The sequence below is a fragment of the Cygnus atratus genome, chromosome 2, assembly GCF_013377495.2.
Source record: "Cygnus atratus isolate AKBS03 ecotype Queensland, Australia chromosome 2, CAtr_DNAZoo_HiC_assembly, whole genome shotgun sequence".
Taxonomy (NCBI): domain Eukaryota; kingdom Metazoa; phylum Chordata; class Aves; order Anseriformes; family Anatidae; genus Cygnus; species Cygnus atratus.
In genome coordinates this window covers 47,989,881-48,013,745 of record NC_066363.1, presented here as the reverse complement: position 1 = coordinate 48,013,745, position 23,865 = coordinate 47,989,881, and the positions used below count along the sequence as shown (strand labels likewise).

The 23,865-nt window shown below is 39.3% G+C and overlaps 1 protein-coding gene across 6 annotated transcripts; it reads left to right on the top strand.

The window, feature by feature from the left end:
* Nucleotides 1-4,550: 4,550 nt before the first annotated feature.
* ADNP2 (ADNP homeobox 2) lies at nt 4,551-22,956 on the top strand. 6 transcript variants are annotated; one of them, XM_035549940.2, is made up of 6 exons: nt 7,371-7,498; nt 10,252-10,435; nt 10,610-10,761; nt 11,856-11,975; nt 15,695-15,784; nt 17,246-22,956. In XM_035549940.2, the coding sequence occupies exons 4-6, from the start codon at nt 11,868-11,870 to the stop codon at nt 20,255-20,257; spliced, it is 3,210 nt and encodes a 1,069-aa protein (XP_035405833.1). In that variant the 5' UTR covers nt 7,371-7,498; nt 10,252-10,435; nt 10,610-10,761; nt 11,856-11,867; the 3' UTR covers nt 20,258-22,956. The 6 variants fall into 6 exon arrangements, with proteins under 6 accessions (XP_050565237.1, XP_035405835.1, XP_035405833.1 ...); XM_050709280.1 differs by lacking the exons at nt 7,371-7,498; nt 10,252-10,435 and adding an exon at nt 4,551-4,755; XM_035549942.2 differs by lacking the exons at nt 7,371-7,498; nt 10,252-10,435 and adding an exon at nt 5,074-5,155.
* The last annotated feature ends 909 nt before the right edge of the window (nt 22,957-23,865 follow it).

Genomic DNA, 23,865 nt, shown 5'->3' with positions numbered 1-23,865 from the left:
ACAATGAACCACAGAGTTTGGCTCTGATTATTCCCTCATAAATTACTCTGCAGTTTTGATTAATATCAGCCATTCTATGTTTTGTTTGATCTTATCTCCCACGAAATGCCCAGCACACCATGCTAAGCTGAGATGGGGTACGCATCCTGAAATGCTGCTTTTCCTTAAAGAGTATACCCTATCCAGATCCAGTCACTATTGTGTCTACATAAATACATGCAAACACAATCTGTTCTAAGAATTTACTAAATATTATTTCTGAACAAAGAAAAATACTTGAAATCTTTGCATAGGGTATGTGTACACACTTTAAATAGAAGCTTGTATGTACTGGCTTATGGCTGTCTCTCTAATAACTGTTTGATGGAAACACTGTCTTTAGTGGAACATAGCAGAAAAGCTGAGTAGGTTAGCAAGAATCTGCATATATAAACACTTATTTATCACAAATTACATGTGACATGTGCATGTGGGATAATATTAAGCACTATAGAAAACTTACTTGCTGATAAAACTTAAACAAGGAGAAAACAATACTGGTTCATTCTTTATATTATATTCTCCAGTTTAGTTAGTTCAAAGGAGAGTAGAAATGTTAAAATTCTAATAGGCTTTATTAGCCTTATTAGTATCACACATTATGAACTGAATATGTTCTCCTAAAGAAAGTGGTATTTAGTGTTGATCCCTTTGATGTTGGTAGAAACAATTCCATGTACTTTCAGGATTACATTGCAAAATTTGGACCAAACTTGAAGGAAACGGGATGGCTGGTTAAAAAGGCAGTGCCTGGAAAGATATAATACATTACTATAACTGTTTTTTTTTTTTTTTAATTCTATTTCCTCTTTGAATAATAGTGAATATGTGAAGAATAAAATATCAGAATTGTGTGTGCTAACACACAATTTAAAATTACTAAGAGTAATTTTAAACCTATATCTGTAGATAAAACCACATTGATAATTATTGTTTACTTTAATAAATAAGATGATTTTACTTCAGCTGATAATTAATATTGCAATATATATATATATTTTTCTTCTGGAAACCTTTACAGTATGCTCATATAGAAAAATATTTGTATAGAAACTGAGGAGAGGTAATTTCATTAAGTATCCAAACTAATACAATTCTTTTACGGATAAATATCAAGCACAAGTTAACCTTACCTAGATATTGTACTTTGACATATGCCTATGATGTTTTGTTAAAATTACCTAATGAGGACTGAGGTTAGAGATTGGCACATGCCTCTTCTTTTGTTACTAATGTATCTAACTTCAGCACAGAAATGAAAATCCATTGTGCAATTTCCAAATTAGAGTTTGAGTTTTAAAGAATTCTCAGAAAAGTCACATGCCCTCTAGCTATGACAGCTGCTTGCAGCAAAGAGTGGAAACTCAAAGAGTTGGGATTTGTTACAGTAAATGACACAACAGCTTCCTGAGAAGGAGCTTCTCTACCATTGCTGTTGTTGTTGTTGTTTGTTTATACAATGGTAGTCAATTTTTTCAACTCTGTCATCCTTTTCACTTCTCCAGCACTCACTTGGTAGTGTGAATTAAGCTGTGAAAGCAACCAGATTTTTTGAATATGGTTACTTTTTGCATAACTTGTTTGCGTTCCATTTTGCTTTACCGTTTCTTTGTGTTTTGCTTCTTGGCTTCATTTTCTTTTCCCAGAGCTATCGCTCTTTCATTCTTAATAAGAACTTGCTTCTTTGTCTACTGCATTCAGTAATAGTCTTTCTAGACTTCAGTGGAATCTTGGGTCATTTTAAGGAAATAGGCTCTATCAGCATCACCAAACCGTGAGCACAGTAGATATTCTGCTATTTTCACTGGATTTAAGTGAAAAACTGCACTTCAGCCCTTAATACGTAGTTGTGTTTGAATTGAAGAATCCAGGAGTTGTGACTGTTGGGTATTGTTGCTTAGGAAGTACGGACTAGAGAATGAAGGGAGCAATGTGGGGATGACAGTGGGAGAACGGTGCATGGACCCTTTGGAAGCTCTTCCCGAACCATCTAGGTCAGTTCCAGTTTGGGATCATACTCCAGGACCTAGAAGGCAGCTATAGAACTTAATTCTTCTGTCTTTACTATAGATACTGATGATTCCCTTCTGCCAACACAGCTGTTGGCTGTACTCCTTCAGGTAGGTGCTCTTTGCTCCCGTTATTCTGTTTGAGTAGAACTAATGTGAAAGAGCTGAAGTTGTGGATCTTGCCTTCAAGAAGAAGACAGGACTAAAGTGCTCAGAAGTCACTGCAAACTGCCAAAGCACTTGCTTGCTGTTGTCCCTTCCTCCAGACCTGAAATGTCACATAGGATAAGCAAAAATGTTACTTGATATGTTACTGTTAAATGTTAATTAAAATGCTACTAAAAGGGTGCAATTAGCTGAACAAATACTTAAGTCTGGTATGAGAGCAAAGTTACTTGTAAATAAAATACAATCCACCAATTTCTTATGTCCATAGAAAATGCCTTGGAGAACTATTTGTCTTGAAATACATTTCAATGTCTAATCCCATTGTATTTAGTTGCTCAAAGCTATTACTTTTATCTAAGAGGAAATAACTCATCTTTTTACTTTTTCCTCTTCTCTACATTGTGTGTTTTTGACTTCTCTTTTAACTGTACTGTTGTCCTCAGAACCACTTATTTTTATTTTTTTATATAAATATTTTTTATATTTTGACATTGTTGTTGATTTGTGGGAAAAATACATGGCTCCTCCGTTTTATCCCTATCCATTTTTATTCTTCTATGTCATCCTCGTATTTTAATTCTGCATGTTGCTATCCCGTTTGTCTTCTGTAACTGGAGGAGTTTGAAGTCTACCCACAAGTTTCACTTTAGAAAGTCTTAAGCACATGCTGGAAGCTATTAGACCTATTTTCAATGTGTATAATTAAGTGCTGGTCCTGCAATGTGAAAATGTAACCTCCCGTTCCAAGTAAATGAGCAATAACTCAAATTAATTCAAATAGGAGCTGAATTTATTGAGCACACTGCAGGATTTGACAGCTGGAGATAAGTACATAACAGATTTACAACTTAAATTACCATGTAGGTAGATTAATTTATGCATTTTATAAAGTACCTCCCATTTTTATTACAGTGCTAGAAAACGGGCTGATTTCCAAAGTTGTCTGGAGATGGTACTCGGCAACCAAATCTAGACAGCGCTTCTTGAGCAGTGGAGTTGGACCAGATAACCTCCAGAGGTCCCTGCCAACCTCAACCATTCAGTGATTCTGCAAAAGTTAAGAGGTTCCTGTTTTGCAGTTTGGCGGTGGAAGGCCCCTTTCACAACCTTTTTCTCTATTTGAGTTAATCTTTTTAACACATCCGCTGTTTAAAACACTCCGTAATTATTTGGTGATGCTTTGTTGCAACAGAAATTTAATGTTGTTGATTATATGGGAGCCACTGGGTATTTCCATTTTGGCAGTGCCATATTTCATTATTTATGAATTATTAGACAGCAACATATTAAAAGAAGCTAACAACTTTATTAAAAAATGTTATGTTTTAATTTACTGTGTCAAATTGTAACTCCTGGCACTAACAACTTTTTATAATATTGTGACCGTGTATCTACTATGAATAATTTATCTTTCATAAATGGCTGCCATTTTTTTTGGCATTAAATTTTCTGAGTCTTGATCTGCCTACACCATTATTGACTATACAATTGTGCCGAAAATACTTCACTAATGAATTTGTATTTTATCATTTTTTAATATAGCAAAGGTATCGTACAAAACATTCTACAAGTAACGTTTCAATATAATTATTGGAACGTTGAATACAAAGATGAATGTTTTTTGTGGTCATTACTGTAAAAAAAAACCAAAACCAACAAGCAGGATAATTGCCTGTCAAGGTGAAAATTTTATTAGTATTGTTTTTTTGGGATGATTCCAGTCAGTCTACTGCTGTGGCCTTCACAGCCTTTGATGGAAGTGGCCAACACATTGACCTGCATATGATCTATATTTATACGTACGGTGAAATTTATGGCTAGGCAAATGGCAAAATTTTCTTTCACTTCCATGGAATGAGCATTTCATTCACAGGGAAGTCTTCAGTTTGAGAACACTTTGGAGATGCGCCCAAGAGAGGCTGAGCGAAGCCAGAACAACCTTGCAGAGAGAAGTGACACTGGAAGCCACCCCATGAAGGCGGTAGAGATGGTGGGACGCGTGTTGTGGCGTGCCCAGAATGGGATCCAGCATGGCGCCACGCACTCCTACTGCAACGCAGCTCTTGCCATGACCTGCATCCCACCTCTACCAGCCACAAAGCCACACCAGGTGCCTCTGCAGTGGAGAGGCACCCACGCCAGCGGTGTGTCTGGGCGGGTTTGGTTGCGGTAGGGTTGGTTGATGTGATCATGTCACAGAGGACATCCCATGGACATGACCCAAGGGACCAGCCCATGGAGGTGAACCCTTGGATGTTCACCCATGGAGGTGAGCTCCACCAATGCTGCTTGGCCCCGCCCCTCCCAGGATGACGTCACGGCCCCAGATCTCGCGAGACCTGCCAGTGGAGCTCCTCGGGAGGGCACTGCCAGGAGGGGCAGGTGCAAAGGCTCAGGTGCGCCCCGGGGGCGCGGCGCCCACCCTCCCACCTGAGGCCCCGCCCACCTCCCCGGGGGAGCCAATGGGAGCCTTGCCCAAGCCCTCTCCCCATTGGCCGCCTGCCTGGCATGCAAATGACCCGCGACGTCACTTCCTGCGGTAAATCGAGCGCCATTTTCTCTTTCTGGCCGCGGATGAGGAGCGGGCGGAGGCCGGGGGCCAGCCGCGGGGCCCGGGCTGTGCGCGGGGCCGGGCTCGGGCCGTGCTAGTGCGGCCGCCGGCCTCGTGGGGCGCGGGGCGAGCGCGGCGGGCAGCAGGCGGCGGAGGACCAGGAGGAGGAGGAGGAGGAGCCGCGGGGCGGGGCGGGGCGGCGGGCGCAGCGCGGCGGGGGCGCGGAGGCGGCGGTGGCGGCGGGGCCGGCGCTGCGCCGAGCGGGAGGCGGAGGCTGCGGAGCGGGCCCTCGACCCGGCAGGCGGCGGAGGCGGCGGGAGTAGCAGCAGCGGCGGCGGCGGCGGCGAGGCGGCGTAGCGGCGGCGGGCGCCCCCTGCAGCCCGGCCGGGTAGGTGCAGCGCGGCTCAGCCCGAGCAGCCCGGGGGCGGCCCGCCCCGAGGGGGACGCGGGGAGCTGGGGGCGGCGCTGGCGGCGGGGGGCGTGCCGGCATCCCGGCCCGCTGGCGGCTGGATGGGGATGCCGGGTGTAACGGGGCTGCCTGGCTCGCTTCTCGGCTCGCTTCCCAAGGGGTATGGGGATGGGGGAGCACGGCAGGGGACCGGCTGCCCAGAGGTTGTGCCGGGCAGCGAGAAGGTCGGCGTTGATGTCGGTGAGCCGGGGCGCTGCTGTGAGGTTCCCAAGTCGTACATCCCGGCGAAGCACCTCGAGGTACAGGAGGGTGTTGTGCCAAAGCCTCTCCAGCCACCCCTTTTGTGGCACGGGCAGGAGCTCTCAGAGGGGCTGTGGCCCTTCGGCAGCCACACTTTCCATCAGGCCTAAGGTTGGCTCCTGTTGGCTACCAGCACCCCAAAGCCCACCCAGTCCTCCAGGCAGATGCTTTCAAAACAATGCCAGCATGCTGGCGTGGTGTAAATCATTAATTGACATGCTTCTAGGGATGTAGCTAGCTGCAGAAGACTAAAGCAGGAGGTAGGCAAGGCACGACTCCAGGGTCCTTGGCTTCCTGGTATGGCTGCTGGATACCTCTGTCCCTTGGCGAGACTGCTGCCATAGTTCACTAAATTAGTGATGTCCACCTGTTTCTTCTTGCAGACAGCCTTCTGTCTCAGAAGATTGTATCCGAATAATCTCCCTTTCCTGCGTTTGCATTGCACATGGCTGAAGGAGGGACTTCTGGGTTTGCTTGTGATTGAGAACTAGAAATCAGTGGAATGAGGTTTTTTTTGCATAGAGTTTTAATGCCTCATGATTAGTGTTTCCTGAACATCTTCTTACAACCACATTTTGTTCCAGTTTCTGTCTACGCTGAGTGATGGAATACCTAAGGAACTGATTTTAAGTGTCTCAAAGTCTGTGGATGATAACTCTTAATTACTTCTAGACAAAATGGATATTTGAAATAGTTTTGTTTCCGGAAAGCTGTAGTGTCCACATGACTAGTATGTGTGCAAAATTACGAATGAAAAGCTAAGGAGTGTTAATGGGATAAAAATTATAGCAAATATTCAGAAACAACGAAAAAGGATATAAAAACAGTTCTAATGTCTTATGTTTTAGCACTGGAAATCCCTTGACTGGGGTTAGTCTTGCTGAACACTGGTAGAACTGGTTTGTGTATGAATGATTTAATCCTTCAATGGAAACCTGTAGCACAGTCTTAAATAATTTTCAGTTCTGTCCCCTTGCTGAATTACTCAGGTTGTGGGTTATCGATGCTATGGAATCTGTATATGCATCTGCATGAGATGTCTTTGAGTCATGCCATACCGATGATTGAAGTACAAACACAGTTGAGCTTCTTCCTGGAGTAGCTGGGCTTTGTGTGTGACTCTTCTCCTCACATGCATGGGGCTAATGAGCCCTGCTGGATTTGAGTAATCTAGAAATAGATGCTCCAGGCCTCCAGAAGAAGTTTGTGTCCTGCTGGTTTTGATCTTTGGCTAATGCTGAATTGCTGACTTTGGAAAGGAGTCAAGTTCTGTGTGATACTACAGCGCTCTAGGAAGGCTTCTTGCTCTTGAGGGGTGTAGTCCCTTTCTCATAGTAATTGCAGTATTTATTTAAGCCAAAGTAGCTAAAGTTAGTGATCCAAATTTGTTTTGGCTTGACTTTGCAGATAAGATGCAGGCTGATATTGTTATCTATATAATCACATATCTCAGTGCTTTTTACTTTGTTAGCAAATACTGAATTGATGGCCATCTTTTTGTTGGATTAGATGACTATTTTAAGTGGTATGTGACTTATAGCTAAGAAAAGAGCAATGTTACTGTCACTAGAAGAGATGTATACTTCCAGACCCCTAAAAGTTTCTGATTTAGTTGCAGAAAAAAAGTTTTACCTGAGATTTTTATCAAGTTGTGCTTGGATAAAAATTGAAATTTGAGAAGATACAGTGCATTACCTTGTTTGAGAATTACTCTTAGTAAGTTTTGTTAATCTGTGTTTTTTCCCTGTAGTCAATTTAATATTAATTTACAACAAACGAAATAGTAAAGAAAAAAATACCCATTCTAATCAGTTGACTGTTTTTCTGTTTTCAGGAGTCAAATCTTTCAAAGCTCTTAAGACACCTACAGATGTTGATAGAAAGCTATATATATTTCTTCTCTCCCTCCAAAGGCTTTGGTACCAGTGTACTATCAAATTTGGTTAGGGGTATGTCAGAAGCACAAATAAGAGTCCGGGGAATGGAGCCATCCGTGTAACACACGGTTGAGAAGATATCCAGGTATGACTTCTTTGAGGGCTCGTATGCCTTTCAGAATGGTCCTTGACTGAAACAAAATTGATGAAAGTACAATTTGGCATGACCAAGCTGACCTTGGATTCCATGAGGCAGTTTTGTAGTGTGCGTACCCTCCTATCTGTTGTTTTTGTCATTCAGAGTTTTTGGTTAGATTTTGAGAATTAGTAGATTGCTTGCTCTCATTTCATTTTCGGGAATGGAATTGGTTTTATTGTTTTCTCAGCTAAAACTGACTTAGCAACTTCAAATGAGTTTATTAAAATGAGAATAAAGAATTCTTCAGTATTTGTCAACTCTGGGTATCACAGAAATATAACCTAACAAAGAAACTTTTTAAAATGCTTCTGACTGAAATACCTCAAAGCTGCCTTCCTAAAACCAATCTTTACAACTCTCCTTCCAGAGTTACTCATTAAGCAGTTTCCTAGTTGAGAAGGTGTAAAAACTAAAAATGATTAAATTTCCAAAGCAGATAATATGAAAGGATGAAATTCTGTAAACATTTCATAATTTTGCTATTGTAAACAGTTCTATGAGCAATGGGCTAGTGAATGTTGGCTTCCTAAGAACATGTCTGCAGATTTAGCTTCTGTGTAGATTATCTGATGTCTAAAAAGGGCCACACTGCAGCCTTTTCTTCTCTGGGTTTTTCTAATAGGGTTTCTATCTAGCTGTCCGTTTGCATGAATTTTCTGGAAACATCTTGCATGCGCGAGGACAGCCTGCTTGTATGTCTTTGGTCCAGCTCCATATCAGCCTCATATCTAATTGGATTGCAGATACCTAGTTTCCTTAGGGACACAAATTAAAATGGTGCAGATTGATACAAGGAAAAAAAATATTTCATTGTGAGGACAGTCCATCAGTGGAACAGGTTTCACAGAGCGTCTGTGAAATTCCTCTGTGGAGGTTTTCAAGACCTGAATGGACAAGACGCTGAGTACTATGTTTGCGATTTGTTGTGCCTGCTTTGTGTAGCAGGCCGGGCTGGGTCACCTCCTGGGTGAATGAGAATTGTTCTAAAAAATACGTCTAAAAGGAAGGCAAGCAGGAACTTTCATGTTGTGACTTCTCACTTTCAAGAGGTGAAATGTTAATATTTTTACTTTTTTTTTTTAATGCAGAGAAGTTATACTCAAACAGAGTTACTTGGTGAACAAGTGGTATTTACCGTTGGCTAGGATGACACTGTCCTGTATGTTACCTTGTTGTTTTGTGTTGAAATACTTGTTATTACTGAAAGGGTTAGAGCTGCAGTAGTGGTCTTTGTTGAAAAGCTGAATGTGATTGTACATTGTAAGATGTGATTACAGAATCAGCTAGGTTGGAAGAGACCTCCAAGATCACCTAGTCCAACCTCTGACCTAACACTGACAAGTCCTCCACTGAACCATATCACTAAGCTCTACATCTAAATGTCTTTTAAAGACCTCCAGGGATGGTGACTCAACCACCTCCCTGGGCAGCCCATTCCAATGCCTAACAACCCTTTCAGTAAAGAAGTTCTTCCTAATATCCAACCTAAACCTCCCCTGGTGCAACTTTAGCCCATTCCCCCTCGTCCTGTCACCAGGCACGTGGGAGAACAGACCAACCCCCACCTCGCTACAGCCTCCTTTAAGGTACCTGTAGAGAGTGATAAGGTCGCCCCTGAGCCTCCTCTTCTCCAGGCTGAACAACCCCAGCTCCCTCAGCCGCTCCTCATAAGACTTGTTCTCCAGACCCCTCACCAGCTTTGTTGCCCTTCTCTGGACTTGCTTGAGCACCTCCATGTCCTTCTTGTAGTGAGGGGCCCAAAATGTTGTAGATGTTGTAGAAAGGGAAGGGAACCTTCAGTGTTATGTAAAACTTCCAGTGAAGTGTATTGTTATGGTTGTATTATCTACTTGAACACTAGATGCAGGAATAGATCAATAGATAAAATGCCCAGGAAATGGTTGAATGACCTGTTCAGAACTGTTGACGTTAACTGAGTTTGGTTTGGGACATAAGCTGCTGTAATGATTATTTTATCATGCCCTTAACTTGTTTCCTTTATAAAATGTGCTGTCTCTGAAAACTTAGTGGACTAGTAGTTTTTCGTAACAATGGTTGGGTACAATTTAAAATAAATTTACCTTCAACAACACAGGAAACGGATCAAGACTCCTTCGCTAGAGTAGCTCAGGTTTAATTTTACTGTAGTGCTTTTATGTTCAATTTGCTGGTTAAGAATGGGATGCATACTGACAAAAGGTTGACAGAGTTACAGATGGAAACAGTGTAGAAGCTAAGGCTTGAAGAATGTCCAAAATAAGAGAAATAAATCCATAGAAAATGAGTATGGGTAATAAACTGTATAGTAATCCAGGTATTAACTGAGAGCTTGAAGGGATAACTTAAAGTTGAAATTTCATGACCTTTATGGTAGGACATCACTGTATCTAATGGATACGAGTACACTAGGTGAATAACTTAAAATCTTACTCACAAGCAGCTTGTTTAAAGACCAGCTGAATAACCTTGTACATGGTACAGAAACACATCTGTTTGGATTGAAGACCAACTACTTGAAAACTGGAAAATAATTCACCTGTATTCAAGATTCTCTTTTGCTATTGTTTTTACTTGTCTTTCTCCTGGATTAATGGCTGGAAGTCACTTTTCAGAAAGTTTGCTGGTTAAGAAAATTAAGATGTGTGGATGTGATGTACTATATAACCTTTATATACTAATATTTCTGTTTTGTGATATAGACTTGGCTCAAGAGATGTCTACTTCTTCAGTAGTGTCGGTGTATAAAATAAAGGACTGAGATGAAGGAACTGTTTCCAGTGGAATCTAATGTATTGAACCCCATCTCCCTCTTGCTGATCTGAGCATGGTGCTCAGATCATCTGAGCATCCTGTCAGCTGTCATTATCTGCAGTGGACCATGGGGTTTGTGCACATACTCTGCTATCATAGAGTGACTGATAATAAAGCTTTAACCAGAGAATACGAGTACCCAGTTGACTTTAGTTTAAAAAGAGGATTTCAAATCTTCATTTTACTGCTTGGATTTTGATAGTAGAATGTCAGACTAGTCACTGTGATTTATTCCATTCCGTATAGGTTCACCCACACCCATGGTGGTATCAAAATGTCTTCCAGACTTCTTGCCAATGAAGATTAGAAAACAAGACTAGCATCTGTCAAATGGGGCTCCCTCTCCATTTCTCTCTACATACCTTTCCTTTGGGGGGAGAAGAAGAGGAGAATAGCATGTGAGTTCTTTGACTTTTTTTTTTTTTTCAGATTAAACCATTTCAATTGTATATTTTGTCCACAAATTAAGATTTTCATACAAATGATGCCCCCCTAGCCCAGCTGTTGGGGAAGTACTAGACCATTGCTGGTGGTATGTTTTAAACAGATGGACAAACACATTTGGCAACAACCCTTCAAATAGGTGACCACCAACAGATTAAATTATCTTTCTGCAATCTGACTGCAGTCATCTTCATCCTCTATATATTGACCTCCAGCTATCCCACCTGTCTGGAGGGATTTGGATAGGGTGTAAATCCAAATTCTGGAGAAGGGCAAGGCAATAAATCTGTGTACACTTCAGAGGAGGGCACTGAAAGCATATATGCATTTCAAAAATTTGCCCTGCTTTAGCATATTTAGCCATCAATGCCGTATAGTTGTAGTTTTTAATGACTTTTTTTTTTTTTTTTTTTTGCTACTATGTTAATCTTGGAGTAGCCTGTTCTATGTCAGAGCCCATGCAGCAGCAGATTTCTTTAGGGAGAGGAGAAAAAAGGAAATTCGAGGTTCTGCTAGCAGTCGTATTTAAGACATGTATACATGTGTCAACATACCAGATTATTAGAGTATCTCCTCTAGGCACTGTAACATTCAAGGTGAAAAAGTGTTGATATTCTTCTTTCCTAAAAGAACTGATGGCAATTTTTTTTTTTGAAGACAGCTTAGTAAAATTCTTATGTTCACGTTCTCCAGCAAAAAAAAAAAAAAAAGCATTATAGCTTGCATGTAGACATGAAGAGATTTGAAAGAAGGAACTTGAAATTTTGTTTAGATAGCAGAGAAGAAACCAAGGGATTCCATCCTACTACACCTTCACTTCCTACCCTGAAGAAGGAATTGATCTACTGGCTACTATTAATGAGACCACTTCTTTGTTTTAAAGCTTTTGCTCTTACATTTTGAGGAATATATTTTTGAGATTTTAATGTTTTAATACTTTTATTGTTAAATGTTAATACTTTTATTGTTAAAACATAATATTGTTAAATGCCAGTGCCTGTATTCAAATATGACTTCAAATATCACTTTTTAAATATTTCTTTTTCAGGAAAAGTGCAAAATGTTTCAAATTCCTGTTCAAAATCTTGATAATATCAGGAAGGCTCGAAAAAAGGTGAAGGGCATTCTTGTGGATCTTGGGCTTGACAGCTGCAGGGAGTTGTTGAAGGTAAAGCATTTGAAATAATGTAAAACAATCTTGAAAAAAAAAAACTTAAAATGTTTCAGTGTTTAGTGTATATATCATGTTCTCTGCCCTAGATCTTTATGATGGGGTAAAGAAAAGAAAATTGCGTATTGACTTGAAGGATTACTTAAGTATGAATACTTACTTGCTAGGTGTGGAACTTAGTTTTTTAGTACATCAGGTTGAAAGAAGCTTGATTTCTCAACAAGATATGTTATACGTGGTACTGCGTATTCCCTACTAGTAATAGTTCAACAAAAGGAAACAGTACAACTTGAAGAAAAACACGACAGACTAATGAAATGTCACTTGTGTATTAAACAAACTTTTTTATGGTTGTTTTAAAATCACAAGCACATGAAGACTTGAATCAAATCTCTGAAGAATATACAAATTACTGGAATTTTTAAAACCAACAAGCAGTTGGATCCAAGTAATCTTGCTGCAGGCCTCTAAAACTTGTTTTCAGGGAGAAATACCAAACTTGGCTTATTGAGTTGTAGTTCAGTTCTGTATCTCCAAAAGCGTATGTAAGTGTACTGAGGTGATCAAAATGAATTTAGTGCCATTGTCACCGCTTACTTCTTGCACACTACCTTCCCCTGTATGAAGAATTTATGCCATCAGATTGGCAAGCCTAGTACCAGAAAAAGTGCAAGTATTAGTAATGCAACTCAGTTACTAAACAGTAGTGTATTTCAAACAGCTGATCAGTGGGCTTTTTTGGCTGTTTGATATGTTCATAACTTCACATTGACTGTAGGCAAGCGTTTGGGTTAATTCTCTGTGATGGGACTAAAATAATTTAACTCTGTGTAGGGGTGCTGTTGTGACTTTTGTGGTATGTTTTTTTTTTTTTAATGAAAATGCATAAGCATTTTTTCAAATCATTTACCTAAGATCTACATGCATATCTAATTCTGGAACATTCTTGGTTATTGTGGTTGACAACGTTATCTCTAAATAAATGTAGGAGCTCAGAAAGTGTATTTGTCTAGTAATTGTTGTGCACTGTTTTCATTGTTATATATTGTTTTGAAATTAACATTCGGAAGCTGTTCTATTTTGATCCTTTGAAGTAAACATGTTTTGATTATGTTAGTTTTTTTTGTTATGGAATTGGTTACAGTCTTAAGTTTTTGAAGGCTCTTTGAGGTTTAATGGTGAATAAGGAATACATTTTTCTGTTTTATCTTAAAAAAAAAAAAAAAAAAAAAATGGTGGCAGGGAACCCAGTGACCATTTTGATTCTGGAAATGATGTGAAATGCAGGCCCCCAAAATAGCATTTTAGTATATTTTGCAAATAATTCTCAACCAAGCTTATAACTTAACTTTGTTTTTCCAGACAATCTGGGGCTGTTCATGACTTAACCAGCAACAAGGATTGTTTTTAGGATTGATTTGTACTTGGCTTGTATGATGACAGGCTGTTTTTTTAGTAGAAGAGGGTGTCTGATGTTTTAGTAGGAGAGAAGTAGCTTAAGGTTTTTTGTTTTTTTTCTTCAAATATTAAGGTGGATTTCTGGACATCGTGCTTTTGAGGAGGCAGGACAATTGAGGAAACGGTATGAAGTGATATGATGCAGACTTCTTATCTGGGCTTAAGATTGGTTTTAAACCATTCTAATAAGGCATGACAATGCATAGTAGCTTGAGGAAAGTGAAGGAACTTCATGTACAGCTCACTATCTCTTTGTAGCTCAGACCAGCAGGATTAGGTGTTAGGCTCAAAGTTCTTAATTGCTCTCTGCTAGGAAGATAACCTTTTGTGCTAAAGTACATTTGTTTCTCAAAGTAACACTATTAAGTATGATTACTCTGTAATGTCAGAGTTTTTCAGCTTCTCGGAGGGTTTTATTCTCCCGTTGTTACCTTTCACTTCTTTGGTTTTCCTCCCCTTCTGGTTCCTTCCCTTTCTGGTTGTTTCTGGGACATCAAGCAAGAATTCAGAATAAGCCATTTGCATCACTTACCAGTTGTAGTGATAAGAATGGTTCTTTATCAGTGAATATTTCTCTGTACAAAATAGACATCTCAGCAAAATGATCTAGACCTATTAGCACACGCCTGGGTTGTAGGAATCTGGTGTTCAAGTCTAGGAGCCTCTCTTGGTGGAGGGTACTCAAACAAGAAGCAAAACATTTCAGGTAGGCCATAAACTTCAGGAAGCTCACTCTGGTGTGTTCAACTAAACAATCGTTAGTAAATCTTGAGTCTTTTTCTCTATCAAGACTTAAAATCACTGTATGCTATAAGGGTGTGGAACTTAACTTCTCTTGCTCAGGGTAAGGGTTCTCTGTAAGTTCATGAGCTTTCAGGAGTGTTTGGCTTAAGTAAACTTAGGTAGTACCAATACCTTAATTAGAATGGAAAAAGTTGGTTCATTGTTGTTTTGAGCTTTTCAGGATTCTCTTTGGGGCAACTGACAGGTTGAAAAAGCTAGAAGGCTTATTGCAGACTTGATTACACTTCTCTAAATCCTGGAAAAAGATCGTTTAAATCAAATTATCACCAGCATGCCTTTCTGTTGTACAGATAGTGATGCTTACATTAGCACCATGCAGGCAGGAACCTAGTGCAAACAAAGCCTGCATTAAGTAGTATTGACTGCTACAGGATTTTTTTTTTTGTTGCTACTTATATTCTGCATTGCTTGTAAGTATTGCATCATGCTTTTGACCACAAACTATGAGGATGCATAAATTCCACTTCTCTTGTAGGTGAGCTAATCTTAGCTAGTCTTAATTACCTACTTCTGCTGTTCCAGGGGGTTTTGGTGCATGAATGAAAACTTTGTACCCTCTTCAAGCATCTTGCAGAAATTTCAAGTGAAAAATGGTTTGTGGAAGGGAAGGGGAATGTGAGGGGAGAAACTGTATGAGGTTCTGTGGGTTAAGCCTGGTTTTATAGCCTGTGTTTCACCTAAGACACTCTAGTGTATTGTTGGAGTTGGCCAAGGATCTTTAGAAATGCATAGTAAACAGGAATCTTTTTTTATTTCTATTTTTTTCATGAAGTTTGTACTTGGAGGTATGTGGGCCTCAGAAAATTGGAGAGGAACTTTATAGTAGTAGTTGACTTAAGGTTGGGGAACTTATTGTTCTAAAATAATTGCATAAAAGAATGCTTTAAGGAAAGTTGTTTACTCTGATATGGTTGTTCCAGATATAATAATAATAATGCCACTCTTACAGATTTAGGAAAAATACTGTTACTCCTTGGGAAAAGGTTCTGGGAATGCCTTTGTCTTTGCAAGTTAAAAGTATAGTAATGCTATGGAAGCTTAATACTAAAACCTGTTGCAAAGTAAACCATAGTGATAAGTTAATAAATGGAAGTAAATGCTGAAATACTACAGTTTTAGAAGGAGAAGGTAGGGGGAGAAAAGGTCTTTCATTGTTCACTGTGAACTTGGCTAGAAGCAAGGGAATTAAAGTATAAATATTTTTGCTCCCATATTATTTTCAGTAACCATGAAGTTCTCAGAATTCCCACTATCACAGGAGGCAGTCATTTGAGCTAGTAATTGAGGTAAAATAAATCAAAGTTGAGTTAGAGAAGTAACTCTGAACTGAGTTTTCAAACCTGTATCTGAATACTGTATGAACTTTGCATTCATCCTGTTTACTTGCTTTGTATTGAGACTGTTTTTGTGTTGAGAACAGACCTACGAAAGCAGATTATTTTTTTTTTCTTTAGAATCTTAAAAGTTTTGACCCAGGTGAGAAGTACTTTTGCAACACTTCATGGAGTGATGTCTCTCCTTGGGAGTCTGTGGGCAAAAGGAAGGTATGTTTTTGTATTAGAAATTCTGAATAGATGTACATGTGGAATTGCTGTATCTTACTAATTTCAGAAGTCCTACTAAAGCTAAAATACATTTTTATGGGTAAAAATTAATAGCTTTGTTTCCTAAATACTGTTGGGTAATAATCTTTCATTGTCTATGTTCTTTTTGGTAATTCATCAGGTTATAAAGACTATTCTGTTTGCTGTTTGGCGTCTTGAAGTATACAACCATGAACATTAATATGTCATGTATCATGCCTTTTTAGCCTCATCTGATACGTAGTCTTAACATGGTTTTGTACACAACATGCTTCTTTTTTCATCAGAAGGATGAAAATGGGATTACATAGGTAGAAGTGGATTAAGCTGAAATTCTCATTAGCAGCTTGGGATAGGGTTGCAGTGGAAAACACATTCCAGTTAGATTTGTGTCTGTGAAACAGCTTTTACTTTTTATATAGAATCTTGTGTGAAGCTAGAATCTCCAAGAAAGGCAGGGTTGAGATGGACAAAACGAAGTATCTTAGAAACCCATTGGAGTATAAAATTATCAAAATCCTGTATAAAGCATAGGAGCATATCCAGAGAAAAGCTAGTCTTTTCTGAGTCTTGCTGAAGAGTCTTGAGACTCTTTTCCATGAGGAAGGCCTTTACAACTTGTAAACAGTAGTAGGTCTCCTCTTTTCATCCTATTAAAAAGGTAATGGTTTAGAATTGTATGGCGGTGGTTTGCCAGGTTTTTTTATCTGCATTTACTGTGTTTAAAATGAGAACTAAGGCTATCAAGTACAGTAGTTGCCTTTAATAACAAAGCCTTCAACATCCAGGCTTACCAAATCAATCAGACTTTGCCAAGCTCATTTAGTAGGAAGTGATTTCCCCCTCTCCCATGACCTTTGTCTGCTTTGTCTTCTAGTTCTTCTTAGTTCTCCTTTTCTGAACTTGGATTCACAGGTTTGGGACCAGATGTTGTTCCGATTTGCCAAGCTATGTCTTTTGAATGCTAAGCTTGTCTTTCTTTTCAGACAACCTTGGTTCTTTGACCTATGTCATTCACTTATTTGGTTTCATGCTGCCTAGATTTGGGAGAAAAGAAGATGGTCCTTCAAGGTGTCCTATTCCAAAGTTGCTGCAATAAGGGAGAAAAAGTTGTCAAATCTGTGTTCTTAAAAATGGCTTCATAATTAGTTTGTATGACTTGGAGTAGAAATGAATCCACTCAAGGCGTAATAAATTACAAGGGAAGAAGGTGGGCACAAATGTTTCTCCCTTTAAGTATGCCATCTTTAAGTCTGCTTTCCAACAAAAACAGATCTCCATGAAACTGAGAAGATGCCTTCACTGTATGTATAGCATGTATTTTTGACAGGTGATAGAGCAGACTTACTTTAAAACAGATAACAGGGATTTAGGAAATGGCGGATTCTAAGTGGATTTTGTTTGTTTTTTGTTTGTTTGCAGAGATACAGAACAAAGCCGTACTGCTGTAGTTTATGCAAGTTCTCGTCAAAATTGCTTACTTCATTCAAGAATCACTTGCACCGTTGCCATGAGGATGAAATGGACCAAGAGCTTGTGGTTCCTTGCCCAAAATGTGCATTTGCTTCTGAGCCAAAAATAGTGGGAAAACATATCCGGATGTTTCATTCATCTAATAAGAGAATACAGAACTATACAGTCAGCATTTTGGATGGCATGAAACAATTCAGGAGTGATATCATAAACTTCACGTGTCTAAAATGTAATTTTACAGACACATTGTATTATAATATGAAGAAACATGTTCTGATGAACCACTTTCAAAACTTAATAAGTATATATTTTGGCCAGAGATCTGATGAAAGTGAAGAGAATTTGGTTGAGCACTACTGTAAAAAATGTAATGCTTCTGCAAACAGCCAAGATTCTTTAATGTATCATGTCTTGACAGCTGAAACACACAGAGACCTGGAGAACAAACTTCGGTCTGTGATTTCAGAACATATTAAGAAACCTGGACTTGTGAAACAAATGCATATTGCTCCAAAGCCTCCCCAAAGTATGGCTGCGCCTGCTCCATCTTCAGGGCCTCCTGCAGCCCCAGCAGGTTCCATCACAGCTCCAGCTTGCATCCAACTTGCATTTCCACAGAATAATCAAAACCAGACTGTGGTGCAGTCAAAACCAGTTCAGAACACAGTCAGATCTCTGACTGTTCCAAGTGCCTCTGGTAGTATTCCACATACAACTTCTGCTCCGATTGTTACCCCATCACATGTTACTCTTGTATCCAGTCATCTTCCTGTAGGTCAGAATAGTGTTAATATTCAGCCATCACCTTCTCAACCTATAATTGTTTCTCATAGGCTTCCTCTTAATCAGCCTGTCAGGACTGCGGCTGTTCCTCTTCATCATTCTGTTGGGACCCTAAGCAGAACCGTGGCCCCTGCAGTTCTTCCTCTTAATCAACCTGTCGGGCCTGGACTCTTTCCTATTAGTCAGCCTCTTGGTACTATAAATAGTCCAGTTGCAGCTGCGACATTACCTGTTACTCAGCCTGTCAGCCCTGTGAATCAGCTGGTTGCGCCGGGAGTGCTCCCTGTGAATCAGCCAGTTGCACCAGGAGTTCTCTCTGTCAACCATGCGGTTGGGAATGTGAATAGACCCACTGGTCCTGGAGTCCTTCCTATGGCTCAGACGGTTGCATCAGGGGTTCTCCAGCTTAATCAGCCTGTCGCACCTGGAGTTGTTCCTGTCAGACAGCCTGTTGGACCTGGGTTTCTTCAGCTTAATCAACCTGTTGCCCCAGCAGTTATCCCTGTAAATCAGCCAGTTAGACCCGCAGTTTCCCAAAATGCAGCTTTTTTGACTGCAGGTTCTATACTTCGGCAGTTGATTCCAACTGGGAAGCAGGTTAATGGGATACCTACATACACGCTTGCCCCAGTTTCAGTGACTTTGCCTGTACCTCCTGGTGGTGGAGTAGCAACAGTTACTCCACCACAAATGCCTATCCAACTAATGCAGTCTGGAGCAGTAACTCAATTATCTCAGTCACCAGCTAGTGCACCCTCTCCACCTGTGCTTTTAACATCTCAGAATATATCATTACAAGCTCCCCCACCTGGTCCTGAAACAAGTCAGGCTGTCAGACAGGCTAAGCAATGGAAGACTTGCCCTGTTTGCAATGAGCTCTTCCCATCAAATGTGTATGAGGTGCACATGGAAGTGGCCCACAAACATGGTGAAGTAAAAATGGAGGATACGCAGCAACCTGACAAACTTGCAGCTTGTGCACCCTTTCTAAGGTGGATGACAGAGAAGACTGTTCGGTGTTTTTCTTGTAAGTGTTTTCTCTGTGAGGAAGAGCTCATGAAACATCTCTTGATGCATGGCTTAGCTTGCTTGTTTTGCACAGTTACTTTCCATGACTTAAAAAGCCTTGTGGAGCACAATAAAACTACTCATAACGGGAAAAAGCAGTTACATGCAGATTATAGCAACAGAGGATTTCAGTTAGGTAATGAGGCTCAGGGTGACCTTGTATTTCCTCACTTTGACTTCAGTACAGTGTTACCAAAAGAAGACATCGGTGAAAGAGAAGTACATTTGGCAGTGCTTGCTGGAGTAAATTCGAGGACACTAGTCCCCGTTTACATCAAAGTGAAACCTCAGGCAGCAGAAGTGAACAACAGGTGCAGCAAAAAAGTGTTAACCTGTCCCTTTTGTTTTGGAACATTTGTTAGTCAAAGAACCTATGAAATGCATTTGAAAGAAAGGCATCATATTATGCCAACTGTACATACAATTTTAAAGTCTCCTGCTTTCAAGTGCATCCACTGTTGTGGCGTGTACACTGGAAATATGACTCTAACAGCTATTGCTGTGCATTTGCTCCGTTGTAGAAGTGCTCCCAAAGACAGCAACTCAAGCGTGAAAATGCAGCTTGAACGTACTGAGAAGAAAGAGTTACTATTTGTGAATGGTGAAAAGCATGATTCCGTGATACTTAAAAGAAAGCTATCTGATTCCTGTTTCATTGCAGAAGACCAAAGGAATAAGGAACAGCAGCCTCTAAGCTTGTGTACTGGCATAGCTCTATCTCCTGAAGAAGAACTGTATTCAGGGCTAGTGCCTTTCAAACGACAGAAGATTAATAGGACTGAGATAAAGAAAATTCCTTCCAGTGAGGATCTGCATATTCTAGCAGTAGATCCTAAACAATATGATCACAATTCATATGATGCTCAGAAACAGTTTTTGACAGACTACTTTCATGAGAGGCCCTATCCTTCAAAAAAAGAGTTGGAATTGCTATCCTCGCTGCTGTATGCTTGGAAAATTGATGTTGCGTCATTTTTTGGGAAAAGGAGGAATACGTGCTTAAAGGCAATAAATAATCACAAACCATCTGTGCTGCTGGGTTTCAGTATGTCTGAACTAAAAAACATTAAGCACCGTTTGAATATAAAAGATGAAGTGTTAGATATGTAAACAAGCTTTTTATAACAACTAAAAGCAATCCATAATTGCGTACTTAACAATTTTGCAATTTATTATAATGAAATATTTGTTTTAACTTGCAGACTGGCCTGTTGAAGGGTTGCAGTAGTACAGAAAGTCTCATTCAGTTGTGACTGTTATTGTGAAAGGCACACATAGTTGTGTATTTGAAACAGCTAAAACCTTCAGATTTACACTTCTGGAATTTGTTTTAGCTTTTTACTTTTTTTGGAGTGTTTTTTTTTGTTTGTTTCCCTTTTTCCTCCTCCAGGCTCCCATTAGACTTTTTATACCACCATGTAAAACTTTTTGTGCTGTTAAATACAAATTTTATTTTATTTTTCTGCAATGTCATCATCTTTTCTAAACAATAAAATGTATAATGTTTAAAATACTGAGGTAAACTAGATGAAATACATCTATTTGATTATTTGTATTTTTTAGTCCTTGTAATTTTTAAACTTTTTTTTTTTAATCTGCTGAAGAACTGCTTATAGCCTTTACATCCATTGGTCCCTTCAAATTCTGAATGTGCTGGTAGCAATAAAGTCCCTGGCATTCTCTTTTCTCAATCGTAATAACACCTGTGCCAGTGAAGTCTGGTGACTCATAATACCTAACTAGTATTAATGTGGTGGGGATTTGAGGGGCTGGAGGTGCTTACTGAAGTGTTACAGTTAACTGACTTGAAATGGTTGTGTTTATTATCTGTTAAATAGATCTTGCTAACCAGAACTGTTTACTCTTTTTTTGTTGGTGTTGAAACCTGGTTGTTTAAATGCTGTTCAAAGCTTGGTACCAGCATTTAGTTTTTCCTCTTTCAAAAAGCAAAACTGCTTTGGATTGTGTCACATTGCTCTGATAGTGTGGAATATGACTTCCATGCACATAACTGATCTCTAGAAGCCCTATCCAAGTATCACTGAAGTTTGGTGAAAAATCTGATTTTTACTTCCATTTTAAGTGGGTGTTGCATGAGGTAGTAACTGAGCAGTGCTTCTTCCCCAGCAAATTAAGTATATCTTTAAGTGAGGTGAGGAATAATACAAACACAAACCGGTTGAATAGGCGGCATTAAGACTCTGAATTGCCCGTTTTCTGAAACAGAGCTATATATATATATATATATATATATATTGATTATTTTTATTACAGAGAGCATAAGAATGGTATAAAACTCCAATAGATTATCTTGTTCAGTATGATTTAATATCCCTACTACAGGAAAGTTGGTTATAACAAATTGTATGTTGAATTATTGGTGGTTACACTGAGGTCTTTAGTTTTGTTCCTTTTTTCTGGATATGCTTGGTTTCAGCTGGCTTGTAAGACAGTGCTTCCAAAATTCATGAATAGCCAGTCATGTAATAACCTATAATTTTTATTATTTTCCTTCCTCCCCCTCGTCTTTCCTAGAAGACAAAAAAAAAAAAAAAAGAAACTGTTCTACCGGTTAATTTGTGCCAGTGTTATAAGGAAAAGGTAATGTCCCCAAGCTATTTTCTATTTTTTTAAATTAATAAGCATATGTTTATCGTATGCAATATTTTTTAAAGCAGATGCAGGATTGTTTTTGTGCTGTTTCTAAAAGGATGTGACATTTTAACATAATTTTGTAGCAGCCTACCTGAGGTTCTATAAGCAATTAAAAATTCTATTTTTGATACAATCTTGATATTTTCATATTGACCCCTTCCAAGAATTTTAATGTATATGTAACATGCAGTTACCTAAACAGTCTATTTACAAAAATCTATTCGTTTAATACCAAAAAAAACTTAGTTGAACAAACTTAATCACCTTCGATGGGTTTGCCCACACCTGCCACCCTGCTATAACAAGTAGTAGTGCATTCTTAGAGTTTAATATTAGCTCGTTAAAAAGTCAGTGAATAAACGGTCAAAATTGAGATTTAGGCATAGCGCAGTTTATAAAGCAGTTTGAAAGACTCTAAGTGAGAAAGAGGGATGCTGTAAAAGTCCTGAAATCTTAAGCACTCATTTTCAGTCTCAAATGTTGATACTTTGTGCTGTGTCATCTTTGGGGTAGTTCTGCTGATATCGGTGAGACTCCGGCAGGAAGGAATTTGCCAGTGTGCATCTGGGGAAGGCATATGATAAATGGTCGAGGGTTCACCTTTGAGATGAGAGTGCTGCTTGGAGTGGGTAGCTGGGAAGTCGTATCAGAGTTCATCTATGCTTGGGGCATCAAGGAAACAGTCCAGTCTTACCAGTTTTCCTACGTAGCATTTAGTGGTGATGTTAAGCATTTTATATATTGGATTTCAGAGTTTTAAATAAACCAGCTTTCTAACCTTCTCTTAGGTGTGTGCGCAAATAATTGTGTGGCGCCCCCCTCTGCCCCCCCCATTTATTTATTTATGAAATAAAATATTCAGGGAACTTGGTGTTGAAAGAGACACAAAAGTAAAGTAGGACCTAGATCCAGATGCTTTAGGTAGATATTAAAATGAAATAGTGCCTTATAGTAATACTGTGCATTAAATACTGACTGTTTTCCAGGAAACTGAAGTCTTGGTACTAATTTGCTATTGCTAAATACTCCTTTCTTCATTAAATTAGGACTCCAAAAATGAGCAACAAACATACATTTTGAAATGTGAAACAAGTAACTGAAATATCAAAGTGCAGGTTACAGTATGGTTGTGGTGATCAGAAAAGCTGAAGACCCTGGTTTAAAAAAAAAAAAAAAGAAAAAAAAAGAAAAGAGAGATGTTAAACTTGTCTTTTTACCTAAATTAAGCTTAAGCTTTGCTATAGGCTTCTCAAGTGTGAAGTCACTTGGTGAGAAATTGTTATTCTGGAAAGATGCTGCACCTGTCTAGGAGTACATGGTGTGGGTAGTCTGGTAAGTGCGTGTCTCTCTCTCTTCGTAAGGAAAGAGCTTAACGCTCCTGGTAGCTGCTGTTGGGCAAGATGGATCTAACCAAATGCTCTGTCTGCAGTAGGCTTTCCAAATTCCTTAAAGCATGCAGGTAAAGCTCTGATCCACTGTAAAAGAAATACGTTTGAAAGGAACGCCTGGTTCGTTCACAGGAAGATTGTGGCAAGTATTTGTTCTTCATGGAAATAAAGCAAACAAAACTGTATTTATTCTTCTGTAATCTATTGGTTTCATAGAAGCATTTATGTTTGAGAAATACTTTGTTGCGGTCTCAAGTTTTTGAGCAGGAAAATCATGTTTGTGAAATACTGTGATGGCTTATTATTTGGATGTGTAATAGGAAGGATTGTTAATCTAATGGGATTTGGTCGCACCTATTCTGCATACGTTCTAGAGGTTAAGTTCTTAGTGTTTGGTAAACTGACTTTTTCTTGAGGGACAAAAAAACACCAGTGTGATCAGTTTTCAAATCACAATAGTTCACCGCAGAATCAAATGCTTTTTGTTCTTCACTGCTTTAAATTGTTCAGCAAAAATGAGGGGCTTATTGAAGTAGCTGCTATATACAATTTCGGGTCTGCAATTCCTAACAGATACCTCTATAAATCTAGTTCTGCTGCACCTGGCTATGCAGTTTTCAAACATAAAATTGTCAAACTTAACTGTGGGCACTTTGCGGGGGGAAAGATGCTTGA

What these genes read in the sequence shown, in the direction of transcription:
- ADNP2 (XM_050709280.1), top strand. Translation starts at nt 11,868, where the DNA reads ATGTTTCAAATTCCTGTTCAAAATCTTGATAATATCAGGAAGGCTCGA. An exon ending in GCTGCAGGGAGTTGTTGAAG is followed by an intron (nt 11,976 to 15,694) that starts GTAAAGCATTTG and finishes TTTTTTCTTTAG; the next exon opens with AATCTTAAAAGTTTTGACCC. An exon ending in AGTCTGTGGGCAAAAGGAAG is followed by an intron (nt 15,785 to 17,245) that starts GTATGTTTTTGT and finishes GTTTGTTTGCAG; the next exon opens with AGATACAGAACAAAGCCGTA.